The sequence below is a fragment of the Artemia franciscana genome, unplaced genomic scaffold (genome assembly GCF_032884065.1).
Source record: "Artemia franciscana unplaced genomic scaffold, ASM3288406v1 PGA_scaffold_49, whole genome shotgun sequence".
Taxonomy (NCBI): domain Eukaryota; kingdom Metazoa; phylum Arthropoda; class Branchiopoda; order Anostraca; family Artemiidae; genus Artemia; species Artemia franciscana.
In genome coordinates this window covers 1,241,621-1,258,977 of record NW_027062689.1, presented here as the reverse complement: position 1 = coordinate 1,258,977, position 17,357 = coordinate 1,241,621, and the positions used below count along the sequence as shown (strand labels likewise).

The 17,357-nt window shown below is 35.5% G+C and overlaps 1 protein-coding gene and 1 long non-coding RNA gene across 2 annotated transcripts in view; one reads left to right on the top strand and one right to left on the bottom strand.

The window, feature by feature from the left end:
- LOC136041915 (uncharacterized) overlaps positions 1 to 17,357 on the bottom strand; it is a 444,858-nt gene that overhangs the window by 244,398 nt on the left and 183,103 nt on the right. The window lies entirely within an intron of this gene.
- Positions 1 to 17,357, top strand: part of LOC136041895 (uncharacterized) — a gene marked incomplete in the record, with an annotated part of 136,976 nt that overhangs the window by 71,576 nt on the left and 48,043 nt on the right. The window contains 5 exon segments of the mRNA XM_065726688.1: positions 1,780 to 1,978; positions 8,072 to 8,247; positions 8,856 to 9,072; positions 12,693 to 12,905; positions 15,997 to 16,122. Of these exon segments, the coding sequence (XP_065582760.1) occupies positions 1,780 to 1,978; positions 8,072 to 8,247; positions 8,856 to 9,072; positions 12,693 to 12,905; positions 15,997 to 16,122 (931 nt within the window).

Genomic DNA, 17,357 nt, shown 5'->3' with positions numbered 1-17,357 from the left:
GTAAATGAGTGACATCAATCTTATTAAATATGTGGTCACGGCGGCTACCTTTGGCGTTTTTGCATTCATGTTTTGCATGTGCGACTAATGGAAGCTTTCTGTGTTGTGGTCTCCATTTAAATCTCTGAGAATGTTTTAGTTATCAAATGCTAATACCTATGAGGAAATGCCTTATATAAGAGGGATAAGATATTTGAAGTTGACGAAGGGCATCCACAGAGAGGATAAAGGGTGGAAGTTTTTCCCCAGTGATCCCTCCACTATGCGGAAAAATTCATATGCTCACCCTTAGCAGTTTAATAGACAGAAAAAAAAATCAGGTTTTGACATGGGGTAGAATTTGTCTCTTGAGCCAGATTTTAAGTCATCCAATGAAAATGCTATCCTGTGATTCAATGTTTGGTTCACATATTTTTTTATTCAAAGTTAGAGCATTCGGCTTCTCTTTGTGGAAAAGCTATTATTAAAAAGAGAAAAAAATATTTAAACTTAATCATCAACTTTGGAAAAGCTACAGTTGTTCCTGACATGGATTAACATAAATTCCTCATTGAGGTTGCCTTTCAACCTTTTCAAGTGACTGAATAATAAAGAATAGTGTTAGTAAATAAATACTTCCCGAATCAAGATTTCAGTTGGAGTCTCTTCAAATTTAGATTTTGGTTTGGGCCACCAGCCTTAGTCTTGAACAAAACTCGAATCGTTTATCAGTTCCATTATAGTATCAAAAATTGAATTTTATCACATCTATAGGTTTGCTGTTTTTGGTTTGTTTTTTTTTTTTCCTCAAATTTTTATTAATAACGAATTATTAATTCGTTAATAATGAATTACAAATCAAAGCATACCTTTTTGCAGCTTGTTTATCATTTAGCACTTTATTAGTACTTGCTATAGCAATGTTAATTAGATAACAAGTACAATAATATAATTCAATAATTAACTAAACAAAAATAATCAAAAAGAAGTTAATCATCTACTATGAGATACAAGGAATCAGCATGGGTAATCAATTGAAATAATGTCATTTTGACAATGCAACTGACCACACTAAGCTGACTTACGTAATCATTCGACCTACGCGGATGGGAAAACCTCGAAATTAATTTAATGGTCGATGCTCAGGAAAGCATGTTTTTTATTGTTTCGTTTTTAAAAGGGGGGATATGGGCTATTTTTCTTGAAGTAATCAGTTTTTACCAAGTTTTCCTGTTAGAAGTTCATGCTGTGTCAAAGGTGAGTTATAGACTTAAGGCTGTTTTAAAGCCTTATTTTTAACATGCTGTCCTTTGGTAACGTTAATAAAATCTGTTTGAACCATATTTTGTTTTGGAAACCTTTTTGGTAATTTCCACAGAAACAATATATCCTATAAACCTAGACCCCCCCCTCTGACTTGTGGTAAATGGTCATTGTGACAGCTAGATCTTTTCAATGAAAACTACAAAGCACAGCAAAAATGTTTGCAGTTCAATCTTCAAAAGCTATTCTTCAAAAATTAAAATTTAAGGTCCAATTGTCATGGTGATGTACCCTGGGTAAAGCCGGGATTTCCAGTACCCTGATACAAATCAGTGTATGGATTTCCATGCATGCATACCGGCACAAATTGAGTCTTTGACTTGGAGAAATGTTGTTCGATTTTTTTTTTTTTTTTTTTTTTTTTTTTTTTCTTTCTTTTTTTTTAGTGAACATTTCAGATCAGTTGTTCAATTTTGTGAGGTGGTGATTGCGAAGGTATGTGGTTGATGATATTGCTTACATATATCTTTCATTTAGGCTCTTGGCAGACCCGAATCTCAAAGAAGAATATGCTCACCCGTCCGTTCCTAGCCTTTTCAGACCAGGTTATGAGGAGGCGACTCGTTTTCATACACTAACGAAGTTCTTCTATTTGGTATATTTTCTCGATTTAGCTAAAGAGAAACGCCTTGTTAAGCATGACCCCTGCCTCTTCGTCAAATCAGCAAATATAAAGGTTTGAATCTTTTTATCTTGGTTCTTTTTTCTTTTCTCTTCCTTTTCAATCCGGTGGGGCTACTGTATGGGGGTCATCAGAATAATTCATCCCGTTAATTATGTTGGTTCAAATAAAATGTGGTAAAGCGTGCAAGATACTTATTTAATCTGTGACTCCAATGCAAATAAACCGATTATACCTCCCCGTTTTTTTTTTTTTTTTTTTTTTTTTTTTTTTGATTGTGCTAAACAAGTACTTTGCTGAAAAAAAACAAAAAAAAAAAACCCGGGATCTTTCCTCAGAAGAAACATGAAGGGCTTTAAGGTATTTTATGGTATAAGCATAAACAATTTTAGACTGTCTCTATATGGTTGGAGTTCGCTTACAAAGGTACAACTTGCAAGTTTGACTCATTATAATGAATAGCTCCTTTTTTGGCTAAAAAATGGATGCTTCGTTCTTCTTTTTTGACAAGTCTGATGTGAAGCTGTTTTGGTAGTGTTAGGATCATAGCAGCCACTTAAAAATTTACATCATAGCTTTAAATTCCATGTTCTGTAGACAGAAATAGCCAAGTTTTCTGGAGTTCGTATAATAATTTATCATTTTTTTATGATAATAAAAATCAAAAGTTTGTTTCTTCAATTTAAAATTTTATATTATTAGCTATTAATGTTGCGGGTAGTGAGAACAATGAGTGGTCGTGTAAGTCAGTCCATTGTTTTTGTATGTAATTTAAAGATCCTATTGTGTTCATTAATTCATCCTAGCTATTAAGTAATATTGAAAGTAAAATGTTTATTCAATAATAAAAGATAGACCGTCTTACGAAACAATTTTTAATCAGAAAAAGTTTTTTTTTTTTTTTTTTTTTTTTTTTTTTTTTTTTTTTTTTTTGTCAATTTAACATGGCAAAACTTCACACTGTGCATCCTCTCTAGAACAAAAGAACAAAATCATGATTTTCATAATTTTAGTGGAGAGGACAAATGAAAGTTTGAAGCCTTTTGTTAGAATAATGTTTGTTTAGGTAGGGGAGTGGGATGGGAATTAGAAAAAAACAAATCCAAGTTTGTATCTTAATCATTTGGCTTTCATTTAACGCGTGAAATCGCGAACTGATCTTAGAGGTAGTAAAGAAAAATTGCGTCTTAATTGTGGATAGTTCTCCTATCTAAAATGAAATAAATATCCCTTAAATGGGACCAGTGGATGAATGTCACATAGAAGGATCCTTCTCACTCTATAGTCCCATTTTTATTAAGTAATGGGTATGCTATTTTATTCCTGATGAATAAACGAAATCATACCCTTCTTTTTATTATTTTTAGCTATAGGTATTACAATGTCGAAGTCTCAACTATAAAATCCAAAGCTGAGGTGCAAAATTTTAAAGAGAAGAGGAAATAGAGAGGCCAAAGAATGCTGTTCGGCCTATTATATCCTTAATATTAACTAGATTTACGTTCTCCGGGCATTTTTAAGTGTTGCAGAAACAACGCTTTAGTTTTGTTTCTTCGCTATTACTTAAACGTTGTACTTATCAACCAGAAACTTTAAATATTATGGCGTAATAAGTATTTTTTTTTCAAGATAAATGATGACAAGGTCCTTGAAGAACGTCTAAAAAGGTGCTGTGTCAAACAGTTCATGGTAACGAACTGTAGTAAGGAGCGACCCGGCTCAATAGTAACCGAAACTCTAAAAAATGGAATTTTGATACCAATAGTTACATAAAAAAATCATATTTTAATGTTGATTTTAAACATACAAGTTTCATCAAAATCAGTCTTACCCATCAAAAGTTACGAGCCTGAGAAAATTTGCCTCATTTTAGAAAAAGGGGGGAACATCCCCTAAAATTCATACAATCTTAACAAAAATCACACTATCAGATTCAGCGTATCAGAGAACCTTCTTTAGAAGTTTCAAGCTCCTATCTACAAAATGTGGAATGTCGCATTTTTTGCCAGAAGACAGATCACGGATGCGTGTTTATTTGTTTTTTGTTTCTTTTTTTTCAGGGGTGATTGTATCGACTCAGTGGTCCTAGAATGTCACGAGAGGGCTCATTCTAACGGAAATTAAAAGTTCTAGTTCCATTTTTAAGTGACCAAAAAATTGGAGGGGGTCTAGGCCCCCTCTCATTATTCGCTCATTATTTCCCCAAAGTCACCGGTCAAAATTCTGAGATAGCCATTTTATTCAATATAGTCGAAAAACCAAATAACTATGTCTTTGGATACGACTTACTCCCCCACAGTCCCCGGTGGAGGGGCTGAAAGTTACAAACTTTGTCCTCTGTTTGTATATATTAATTGAATCGAATTGGATTTATTTATAATCCGTTATAATACACATGAAAAACGGAGTATGATGTGAATAAAAAAAAGAGGAAAAAGGAAATGACCTAAAAAACTAAACAACCCTTCACCTTACTTAAAAACAATTAAAACATACAAAAGCAAAAGCAAAACATTCGTTGAATCAAAATAGCGCTCCATGAGTGCCGACCAATTCTACTATTATAAGCTTCTATGCTTTTTCTGATAGAAGCATTCGGGTCTATGATGCCGTATCTTTTAATGACCCAGGAGTTGCTTAACCATGGTGGAAGGGCAAACAGGTATTCGGCATACCGGAAATAGATTCGCCGAAGTTCCTTCGTCTCGGTTATCAAACAGTTCGTGGTAACGAACTGTAGTAAGTGTTTTTTACTGTTTTAAAAAGTAGAATTAAGAGAAAGAGTCAAACTTTAGCGTAAAGAGCGGGGCGAATTTCTACTTCGAAAAACGAAGTAATTTCTGTTCGTTTTAAGTTTTAATGTCGCTCCTTACTTCCCGTTAAAAAACTTGTTTTTTTTTATTTAATAGTAAACATACGCCAAAAAGGTGCAAGGTATAGGAAATCGGGAGTGCAAAAGCATGGTAAAGTTTCGCTAGCAGTTTGCGGTTGAGTCGAAGTTTGTTTGCCACCAAGCTTCCGTATGCAGGCTAAATTACGCTAAATTACGCCGTATGCCCCGCTCTTTATGCTAAAGCTTTTTACTGTTTTAAAAAGTAGAGTTAAGAGAAAGAATCAAACTTTAGCGTAAAGAGCGAGGCGTTGAGGAGGAAAAGCCCCTTTCTTATACGGAGTAATTTCTGTCCGTTTTAAGTTTTAATGTCGCTCCTTACTTTCAGTTAAAAAAAACTGCTTTTTTTTATATTTAATTTTCCACCTAAAGTACCAACAACATCAGAATATTCTCATGGCACTTGGTATTAACCAAGTGACATATAGCGATCGCAAATTCTATCGGTCTGTCCCGGTTTTGCTACTTTAGGCACTTCCAGATAAGCTAGGACGATGAAATTTGGCTGGCGTATCAGGGACCGGACAAGTTTAAATTAGAAATAGTCGTTTTACCGATTTGACTATCTGGGGGTCGGAGGGAGTGGGGGGTCGGTTATTTTTAACTTACGAACGGGTGATGGGATCTTACTGAAATTTGATGTTTGGAAGGATATCGTGTCTCAGAGCTCTTATTTAAAATCCTGACCAGATCCGGTGACATTGGGGGGAGTTGGAGGGGGGAACCTAAAATCTTGGAAAACGCTTAGAGTGGAGGGATCGGGATGAAACTTGATGGAAAAATAAGCAGAAGTCCTAGATACGTTATTGACATAACCCGAATGGATATGCTCTGTTTGGGGGAGTTGGGGGGGGTTAATTCTGAAAAATTAGAAAAATTGAGGTATTTTTAACTTACGAAAGATTGATCCTATATTAATGAAATTTTATATTTGGAAGGACTTCGGAACTCAGATCTCTTATTTTAAATCCCGACCGGATCCAGTGTCATTAGGGGGGGGGGGCGGAAATCTTGGAAAACTCTTAAAGCGGAGAGATCAAGATGAAACTTGGTGCAAAGAATAAGCACAAGTCCAAGATAGGTGACTGGCGTAACCGGACCGGATCCGCTCTCTTTGGTGGAGTTGGGGGGGGGGGGAATAATTTGGAAAAATTAGGAAAAATGAGGTATTTGTAACTTACGAACTGGCGATCAGATCTTAATGGAATTTGATATCTAGAAGGATCTTGTGCTTTAGAAATCTCATTTTAAATCCCGACTAGATCCGGTAACATTGAAGGGAGTTGGAGGGGGAAACCGGAATTCTTGGAAAACGTGAAATTCGAGGTATCTTACGAATGGATGATCAGATCTTAATGAAACTTGATATATAGAAGAATCTTATGTCTTAGATGCTCCATTTTCAATTCGAATCGTATCCGGGAACATGGGGGGGGGGTTGGAGGGGGAAACAGAAATCTTGGAAAACGCTTAGATTTGAGAGATCGGGATTTAACTTGATGGGAAGTATAAGCACACGTTATAGATACGAGGACATAGTTCGTACGGATCTGTTCTCTTTGGGGGGAGGTGCGGGCTGTTAATTTGGAAAAATTAGAAAAATTGGAGTATTTTTTACTTAAGAACAGGTGACCGAATGTTAGTGAAATTCAATATTTAGAAGGAACTCATGTTTCATAGCTCTTATTTCAAATCCCGACAGATCTGTTGACATTGGGGGGAGTTGGAGAGGGAAACTGGAAATCTTGGAAAACGCTTATAAATGTCGTAGATACGTGATTGACGTAACCGGACTGGTTCCGCTCTCTTTGGGGGAGTTAGGTGGTGGGGTTCAATGCTTTGGCGAGTTTGGTGCTTCTGGACGTGCTAGGACGATGAAAATTGGTAGGCGTGTTAGGTAGCTTTACAAATTTACTTGATAAAGTCGTTTTTCCCGATTTGACCATCTGGGGGGCTGAAGGGAGAGGAGAAATTAGAAAAATTGAGGTGTTTTTAACTTAGGAGTGGGTGATCGGATCTTAATGAATTTTGATATTTAGAAGGACCTCGTGACTCAGAGCTCTTATTTTAAATCCCGACTGGCATTAAGCCTCTGATTTTCCTTTTAAAGCAATATACAACTATAACTTCAAGGAAAGCTCCACCTTTTAAAGCTGTTTTGTGGCCATATGTTTTTAGCTTATTTATATGATTTTTCAACCATGTTTCTTTTTTAAATTTGGTGCCCGCTGCTACCAAAAAGGATATAAGTGCATGTGGAGGTTTTCTTTCATTTAAAGTTCTATTCCTGATCTTTTCTTATTTTTAAAGTAATAAATGAATGTGTAAGTTCCGCCTTACCATTTCAAACAATTGGAATACCATTTCAAACATCCTAATTAGCCTCGGGGAAGAAGAGGTGCATGCTCCCCTCTGAAACGACGAACACTATACCCTTGCAACTCTTTTGCGATAGACTGAAATTAGTGGCAAAGGAAAACAAAGCAGACAAAACACTAACAATAGTCAAATCCTATATTTTCAGTTTTTCTTCGAATTAACCCAAATCATACTCTGGTAATTTTTCAGCCAATCTTGGCGTGTTAAAGATTGAAAGGGTGCCCTGCGGCATAAAAAGAGCTTATCTACTATGATCTAAAGTTCTCCTGTGTAAAACTGAGATGATTACTGTTGCTTATATAAATGACTATCTAATAATTTTTTTTCTGTTTTCTGAAGTTCTATTTTTTTAGATTACTTATTTTCTAGTGATTATTCATCTGTGATTACTAATCTCTAGACTGTATATATTTGTTACCGCGACAGATTGATCTTTGTGCTCTTACTTGAATATCTTTTTTCATTCATTCTTTCCGTTGAATGATTTTTTTTAATCCTATGTGGATGCTATTTGCTGCTATTTAGTATTTCTAATATAGCTGATTAAATTGTCGAATTTAATTTATGACCTTTGTAGATTTCCAAAAATCATATTGAATGGGGTCAGGAATGTTTGTTAAATAGGCTATAAACATAAAACCTTCCATTTGCACACCTTAGTATGCTAAAAAAGGGTGCTATAAGGGCAATCATATCAGTCTCCAATATGAGGCATGGGAAGAAAAAGTATAGCTCCATTAGTTTGAGATCTTAAAATACAAAAAAGAGAAATATTGGAAGCTGCTAAGCTTGGATTTTTTGATCTGTTGGTCTATTCCTTGATATTCTTTTTCTTTCTTTCCTGTAAGTCTTTTAATATTATTCTTTTGTCTTACTAGAAATCTTCTGACATCCTGACGGCTTTTAGTCGCGATTTTTTGGCTGGTGAAGGTGATGTCGTGAAACATCTTAGAGCGTATGGCTACAAGGTTAACCACGAACAAAAACCAATCGACGAATATGACTTTGCTGTAAAAAACCTAGCTTCCGATCTCTCGGATGGAGTACGATTAAGGTAGTTTTTCTTGTCTTTTCTTTTATTTTTATTATTATACTAAGTGTAATAACTGTTCAGATGAACTTAGAGACGAAAAAGTATAATTATTTTTCGATTCTTGATTTATTAAATGGTAAGATGTGACTCGTCAATTCATTAACAAAGCCGAAGACCTCGTTGTAGCTATCCATAATATGTGTTTGATTTTTATTTTTTCTAAATTTCAAGTAGTTGTTATGATGGGGAACGGTAATATCTGAATCTTGATGTTATAGTAATTGCTTTCTTTTTCTCAGAATACCCTGAACGTACTTTTATTAGATCTTTTCTGAAAAAAAAATAATAAAAAAAAAACAACATTGGATTTGCCTTAGGCTGCTTTTGTGTACCATTAGGATATGGTATGGATTTAAAACCAGAGGCTAGTCTAGAGGCGCATAAAGGTGGAAAGCAAGGGGTCCATAACCCAACCACTCCTTCTAGATTAGACCATGGCTAATGGATTATGTTAAATTGATAATATACGCCAAACGAATCCTGGGTCTGTCTGTCCTATTCTTTTTCAAAGTGCTATCAGACAATTTCACTTTTTCTCAAGCTCAGCCCTTACATCCCTTATTTTTCAGTCGAGTCCTGGAAATCCTTCTGAAAAGAAATGATATTTTAAAGAGTCTACGCCAGAATGTGGGAACACGCATCAACAAGCTATACAATGTAAAGATTGTGCTTCAAGCTCTCAGTGATGCTGGAAAACCTATTGCAAACGTTGAACCGCACCATATTGCGGGTTGTTATATGGAACTGATTTTGGAACTGTTGCAACATTTAATGATGGAATTTGAGGTATGACCTCATATTAATCATTTTTTTTTCGATGGCGAAGCTATCCATCTTCTCTCTCTCTCTCTCTCTCTCTCTCTCTCTCTCTCTCTCTCTCTCTCTCTCTCTCTCTCTCTCTCTCTTTTTCTCACTCACTCACTTTCTCTGTCTCTCCCTCTCTTACACTTTTTAAAAGTTGTCTTAACCTACTCATTATAGATAAATTCAAAATTAAAATGTTTTACATGCTTTTTAAAACTTTTTGGATTAATATTATCATTAAACCCTCTCAAGAGGTCACTATTTTGCAGTGTTTTAGTGTTTTCAGAATTTTGCCCATCCCAAAAATTTGCAGTTTTTCCTGCGTTTTTGGATGAAGGCAGTTTAGGTTAGAACACAGATCAAATACTCCCGTGAAACTTTATCATAAACCAGGTAAAACAACTCTTTTTGTAAGATGTGTGTCTTGCAAAATCTTTAATATACTTGAAAATTCCTTTTATTGTAAGCAAATTCAATTTTGTTTTTATAAGCAAACTGCAATATAATCTAATCATTCCATAGTTCTTTTTAAAATTTACTCCCTTTTTCAGTTATAAATTAACGTTCGTGCAAATGTTCGTTGGGTAAATGTAACTCCATCTGTTAATTAAAGGACAAAATACCACCTCGAGTGGACAGTCATAATTTAGTTATGTTTTTTCTATAGGATTAGTGTAATTTGAAATTTGGGTTTCAGTGGCCGGGGAAAAAGCAGTATTCGTATCTAAAACAGTACTTTTATAACAGTTACTTCTAATCCGTGTGATGTCTCTGTTAATGGCATTGTAATGTATATCGAAAATTGTTTATTACTCTCAAAAAATGTTTTGCTTTTGGAAATGGTGAGGCTGATGCATCAAAATTCGGAGGTCACCCTCAAAATTTTGTCAATTTTGGAAAAGGTGACATTTCAAATCCGCTTAAATAGTTTGTATTTTGTAGTCCAAGAAGGTATTGAAAAGTAATTCAGATGCAAGACTTAAAGTTATTACTAACAAATGACAAGACGAACTATGAAATGTGAAGAGCAAGATTTGTAATAATTGATCTTGAAAAGCTTGAAAAGTTGTCTATACGAGATGATTTTTCTTTTTTGGTAAAACTAAAGAAAAACACCGAGTTTACTTGTGAAAATGTTGTGGATAAAAAGTTTCGTTTATGTTGTAGGTTTAACATTTTATACAAAAGAATTAATCAGGTTTTGTATTCTTTATACTGGATCATAACAAGTAAGGTCAACAGTTACATGGTTAGTTAGCTTCGTTGCGTGAAATACTACTACTGATAGTAAAAACTCACTGGAGCACCAAGGGGCCTGAAACCAGCGATAATCTTTACTTCCTCCCATGAAGTTCCAATTTTCTTTAAATTCTTCCCTTGGATCTCATCCCACCCCATTACGGAAGGACCTGCTTTTCGTTTGGCCTTAGATGTATGACCAAAAATCACAGTTTTGGCAACGTGTCATCCTACATCCTTAAAACCTATCCAAGCCTTTATTGTAGTCCTAGAGAGTGGGATAAAGTTATAGTTTTCGTGTAGCTTGTTTTTTGACATAGACTCAGTGAAAGAGGTGCCAAAGACTATCCTTAGACAATTCCTCTTGAAAACATTCCATAAATCTTCCTCTGCCTTTCGAAGTTCCGTAATTTCAGAACCATGGTCTACAACTGCCGTTATCTTAGCTTGCAATATTGTAATTTTAGTTGGCAGGCTAGTATTTCTGTGCTTACAAACTTTTTAAACTGTAAGAAACACCATGAACCTTTGCAATTCTAGTTTTCACATCTTCACTTTATTCATCATCTTTACTAATAATACTGTCCAAGTAAATCACTCTGTTCACTTAGCCGATCCTGTCCTGACCCAATATCACTTTTTCACCTTCATTTATTCCTAGTCTAAGGGAGGTAGTCATCTTAAAATTAATTTAGAATTTTTTCTTGTATTCAAACTTTCAAAATCATCAAAATTTCGTTAATGTTGCTTGCATTTTGGTTTTAGATTCTCAGATCTTCCCTATAATATAAGTTTAGAAGAGTTTTACTTTTGAATTTGATTCTGTTCCCTTCAGCAGCCTGTTCCCTTCACCTGTCTAAGTCCATTAAATATTCTGTATAAACGATCATAAGACACAGTCCTTAACTTATCAGGGTAATATTGTTCTCGTAACTAGTGCTAATCCCTTTATGATACTTATCTGGAATGCCATTCCAGGATAGCACCTTCACTAAGTTTTTCTATATATTAAATCTAATGCTTATTCCGAATTTATAAAACTGAAGGCTAAAAGGACCAAATGGTTCAAGCACTTCTCAAATATTAATCTAGGATTGAAAATTTGATTAATGCATCCTCTCCCTCTTCCTAAAACCTTTCTTTTCTTCTCTTAAAACTTTCTCTACGACGTTTCTTAGTCTAATGAGCATCATTTTGCTAGGTAATTTACTTCCAATAGAAATCAAGCTAATACCTCTCTAATTACCACACTCGGTCTTATTACTTTTCATATGAACAGGTTCAGTTAAGACTTTCCTAAAATCACTAAGTACTTTCCTTTTTTGAAAAATTATACCTATAATCTCCTGTAACTTATTTCTAACTTCGTAGCCACTATGTTTTAGAAACTCAGTTACCACGTCATGAACACCTGAGGCCTTAGTGTTTTTTAATAATTTTCATATTTTCCTAATTCCTCCCATCAAAACAAATCTTCCTTTGCTTTCAAATTGTCGAAAATTTTTAATCGTTTTTAATATTGTCAAACTGTCAACTCTCCAGTTGTTTTCCCCACTGTTCTTCCTGCATAATTCTTCTGTAGTTCCCATCCTGGAGTCAATGTCAAAATTTCCCAAGAGGTAGTTACCCAGCCAAATTTCGGTTTTAGATTATCTCTAGACCTTAATAGATGTTACTCTCTTCTTTTAGTATCGAAGCAGCACTTTTATATACCGTATTACCTAGCATCAATCCTGCCAGGCTTTTGTTTACAACAACATAATCAATAAGGTTAGCCGTCTTACCATCTTGTGAATAATATGTTAGCTTATGGCCCATTTTATGGAAAAATACTCTATTGGTTCTAAATTGATTATCATGAATATGTTACCCTCTATCCCTGTTTTTATCAACCTAGAAATTAAAATTATCCATAAAAACACCAATATTTCTGCCAGGGATCTTGTCTATTTGTTCCTTTAACTATATGTAAAATTTATCTGTCACTACTGTCTCCGTCAGTTGGTTCTACATGGATGTACATGCTTAAAAAATAATGTGATTGACTTAAAAATGCATGTACATGCATAAAATGCGCATTAAAACAAAACAATGGAGCTAAAGCACTTTTTTTTTACATGGAACAGAACTATATAGAGAACAGTAGAATAATAGAGATAGAATAGTCTGAGATCGATTAGTATAATAGAGTAGAATAATAGTAATAATATCCATTAAAGTAGTAACAGTAATAAGAATGTAGAATAGTAGAACAGTAGAGCAATGTAGAAAAGTAATCTCTGTTGGTAAAATGTCCCTGACACATGTCGGACAATAATCATATTATATAAGGAAATTTTAATAATTGTGAGCTTTCGTTATAGCTGGGTCCTTTGCTTGATATCAATAAGCTGAAAAATGAAAACCTCTATCTGAGGAAATCTCTTCGAGTTCGTGCCAAAGGAGACGACAAAGCAGCTTCTGGTCTCAAGTTTATCCAATCATTTGATATCAAAGAAGCAGATTTGGAACTTGGTGATAAAGCAACACAGCTTTTTCTTTGGACACAGCTAGTATGTGCCCATTATGGTGTGAAGGTAACACGTTTCTTATCCCTATCTTTTTCTACTTCTCCTCGCATTCTTCTGTGGATAAATGATATACATTTAACTAGTAAATATACCTAAATGAATTAAAGTAACAGAAGGAGTCCCATTTCTACTTTATTCTATACATTTTTGAAATCGGCGAGCCAAGAATTTTTTATGTCTTCATTGACAATACGAGCCATGATTCTTCTTCGCTGGTTTTGATGGCATAAAAGAACTTACAGAGATTTGAGAAGCACCAAAAAACAAGCTTTTTTGAAATAAAATAAAAGTTTCGACAAAGATTTTGCATTTTCCTCGCAACTAATCATCAAATCATCAATCAAATAAAGAGAAGAAAAGTCGGCGATTTTTTTAAGGGTTCCTTGAAAAGGTAGAGTGTCGGATATTTTTGACCATCTACCAGTTAAAAGGAGGAGATTTGCATTTTTTTCTCCCATAACTTTAGTTTTCGATACATTACATTCTATACCGAAAATTTATGAAAATCGGCACTATTGACCTCTGTCTGTGAGGACTGTAAGACCAAAAGAGGTCTTTAAGTGGTACGAACCATCAAAAGCAAGTACAAGGTTCTATATTTCTGATTCCCAGTGCGAGGCGCAGTTCCCACCGGTGGGACATGGGAATCTGTTGGTGTGTCATTGCAGGACGTGCACCATTCGCCTGGTTATACTTTATAATCCTAATTTTGAAGACATTTTCATGTGAACGACGTAACATTCAAGTGCATTTAAAGAGCAAAAAAGGTATTTGGTAGTATTGCAATGACGTTATACACTGTATAAAAGGTGCTGCCTTCAGATAACATTTTCCTTCAGTATAAAATATGCGCAGAACACGACCCAACAGAGAGATACAAAGTTAATGGCATTTTAAACTTTTAGGTGAACACATGTAAAAATTTGAGTAACAAAATTTAAATATCACGTGGGGGTCATCAGGATTTTAGAAATACGTTGTTAGGACATGGCCCAAAATGGGTTGGGAACCACTTTTCTATAGTCTTGAATCTGAGCAGTAAAAATATAATAACATTTGAAATGTTTCATTCATTTACAATTTGGATACATTTTACATTCGTCGCGGAAAGACGTGTATTCATTTCACTGTGCCGTGACGTAATAGGCAGGACTTATGGACTTGTGATACCGGGGAGAAAGTGTCGCGGTAAATATTTTCGAAACTTATTGATAGGCTCTCAGTGATAACGCGGGAGTGTAGTAAAGACTTTTCTTAAGCATGAACCAGTGCCTGTACTGACCTTGCCAGTCATTACTGGTTGAAGATCCGCTCCTATCATTGCACTCTCGTCAATTTTTTTTTCGGCTCGGTTATTACAGTTCCCCCCCCCCCCCTCTCACTTGATCTCCACTGTTTTTCTTATTGATTTACCGAAGAATGGGCAAACCTGCAAAAGCTGTATTTGTTTGCTCTGAGCGTAGAATAAGAGCAGCAGCAGGAACAGTTCAGTGCAGTAAATGCTCTCAGTGGCTACACGTCAAATTGCCAACATAACAGTTAGGGGATGTGAAGCCCAACCTGACTGGCTTTGCCTCTCCTGTCAGGCAGCAAGTGTCCCGCTTACTCCCGTGCCCATAGTTTTAAGTCAAACCCTGACGTTACTGTAACCCCAACTTTCAGTAAATTGAAAGCAACCAAAGTTAATCTAACCTGTGTTCGAGGCACCAGAAACAGTGCACCCGGGTCAAGTTCTAAAGTTTCGAGTACCCCTCCATGTACCAACTGTGTCAAGCTCAATCAGGAAGTAGCCTCTCTTCGTGAGACCATTCGTAATAACAACGAAGTGATTGCTGAGAAAGACTCAAAAGCTTCAAACATTCAAGATGAATTCAACAAAATTGCGGCTGTGTCTAAAACTTCCTATCAGGAAGTGAGCAAGAAAAATCATGAAATTTCCCGACATCAGTCTGGAATTGCCCTTCGACAGGCTCGCAAAATGGCGCATGAGTTGATTTCTTTTCGTTAAAACCAGTGCTCCCTCAGTACTCAAATAAAAAAAACTGATGGAGACTCGCTCATAAGTGCTGCAACAATAAATCAACTAAATGACCAACTACATAGTCACAAAATAACGCAACCTTCTGTCCCTGTTGAAAAAAGTCCAACACCTAGCTACTGTCCTAGCCAAAAACAAAGCAGCAACTCGTCGCATGCAAATGACCTTGCTTTAGTGTCAAATTTACCGCATAACAGCAGTCTTGGTACCAGCAATACCTCGTCACTAGAAAATACCTCGTCAAGTGGAGCTTAGCATCTCTAAGGCAACTGTGCTCTGGGCAGCTCCTAAAGATGCCTTTAATGTTTCTAGTTCCTCCTGATATGTGTAATTGTATTCTAGTACAAAACTACCATCGGAAGACACAGGAAGTTTATTTTTACAGTGAGAAAGTATGAGGCATAAAATTGTGAATTCATTTGATTATTGTTGTTCTTAATATAAACATAATTTTTATGGATTCTAGAACATAAAAAATAGGACTCTACAAAAATCTTGAAATACTTTTAAGACCCCATACCTTGTTTGTTCCTTAATAATAGTTTCTTATCAATCACAAAAGACGTACTAACCTTTTATTTAATTGGAAATTATTTGCAAACTGTGCGTTTTAAGGTGTAGTTGCACGGTATATTTAATGAACTCGTCAGTATGTGTTTGTGTGGTGGGGGGGGAGTAGGGTACATGGTGTTGCGATATGTTAGTGAATCGAATAAATAAGTAGTTGTAGGTAGTTGTAGGGCATTTGTGGGTCAAACTTGTGGTACGAAGAAGTGGGGTAGGTCTTGGCCTGGATTGTTGCCGTTATTTCCACGCAACATCAAAACATAGTATGTTTAAATGTCCTGTGGTGACTCAGTGGGTCTGACCTTAGCTTGGTAATACGGGACCCAGAGATCGAACATTGCTGTAGCAAAACACTGCAGAGCCGACTCAGGGGCATTAGTAGTCAATAAACGTCATTAATCCGATTACTTACTTATAGTATGTTTAAGTTTGCCATAAATTTGAGTGAAGAATATTTTTGTGAGGACTCATTTTAATTCATCTCTTCCCCAGGTTTATAACTTTGCATCATCATTTTCTGATGGAAGGGCACTCTGCTATTTGATCTACCACTATCAGTCAGATATTCTGCAAAGAAACGATATCAGTGACGAGACAACTCTCTCCTTCCAAAGAAATGTAAGTACAGCTGTAATATAAGCACCGAACTATAATTATCATTGTTATTTTACTTCTTTTGCTGCTGTGATTGTCAAATTGTAGAAAATTCAAAAGCTTACAATATATGTATATTTTGTTTTCTTCAAGACGATGGAAATCTTTTTTCTAAGAAACTATACAGCTAGTTTCTTTTTTTCTAATTTTGTCTTCAATATTTCATGTTATCATCCTTGTGGAACTTAAGAATAAATGAGGTGCGATTTTCTTGGGGGGGAAGGGTCACTTTGGATTATTATAATTTGTAAAAAAAAAATCCACCTTCTTATTTGTTACACAAACATTTGATTTCTTTATACTATTCGATTGTGGTGATGTTTTACAATACAGATTATAAAATATGCGCATCTCTTCACGATGTCAGATTCCAAAGCGAGAGTCCGGATTGCCAATTGAGTTAGCGTCTTACAATTTGACATCCATATATAACAGGCCAAAGGTTGAAGAGTAGAAGTCCCGAGATAACTAATTGGCTTACAACTATCAAAAGTATTCACCTTCTGTTGGAGGCTGTCAGTTTCAGAGGACATACAGTCGCACTGTGGTGAATTTGTTCTCAGGGTATATGAAGTCCATAAAAAATCCACAGTTATAATAGACAGTTTGCTCAATATGCTACCAATTATAGAGTGCTCACTTGTGCATCAGCTCTTTGTTTAGTGGTCAGTGAAGGTTTTTGGGAGGGTGCCTAAAAAGTACATTTCCGTTCCACATTTTAGAAATTTTTATGAAAGGTGCTTCAGAAGGATATGGAAGTAGGATTTGACATTTGACCTCTTAATATTTTGGAGGAATGCATTTCGATTAATTGTGCAGTATGAGTGATAAGGGAGTTGCGGCTCCAGTCTTGTTACGGAAACGTTGGTTTTTAAGAGTTAAAATTAGGTAAAAATTAATAGGTAAAATGGGTTAAGAGGTAAAAGTTAATTTGTAGATATTGAACCTTTCAGATAAAAAGTTGAGCTTGGACGTTTAATTCCCACCTAGGCTAAAAGCTCAGCTCTCTAAGCCAATGCTTACATGTTGAAATTCACAAAGGCTGTAAATCTAATAAGTTCCTAGGATAACGGTGCTATGTTGTGCTAGGATTGGTGCTAGGTGATAGGTGCTAGGATTGTGTATTGTGCTATATGTTGTTATGAGCCAGCACTTATTTTCCAACTCTTCAAAAAACTACCTGTCTCCTTTTAGGCACT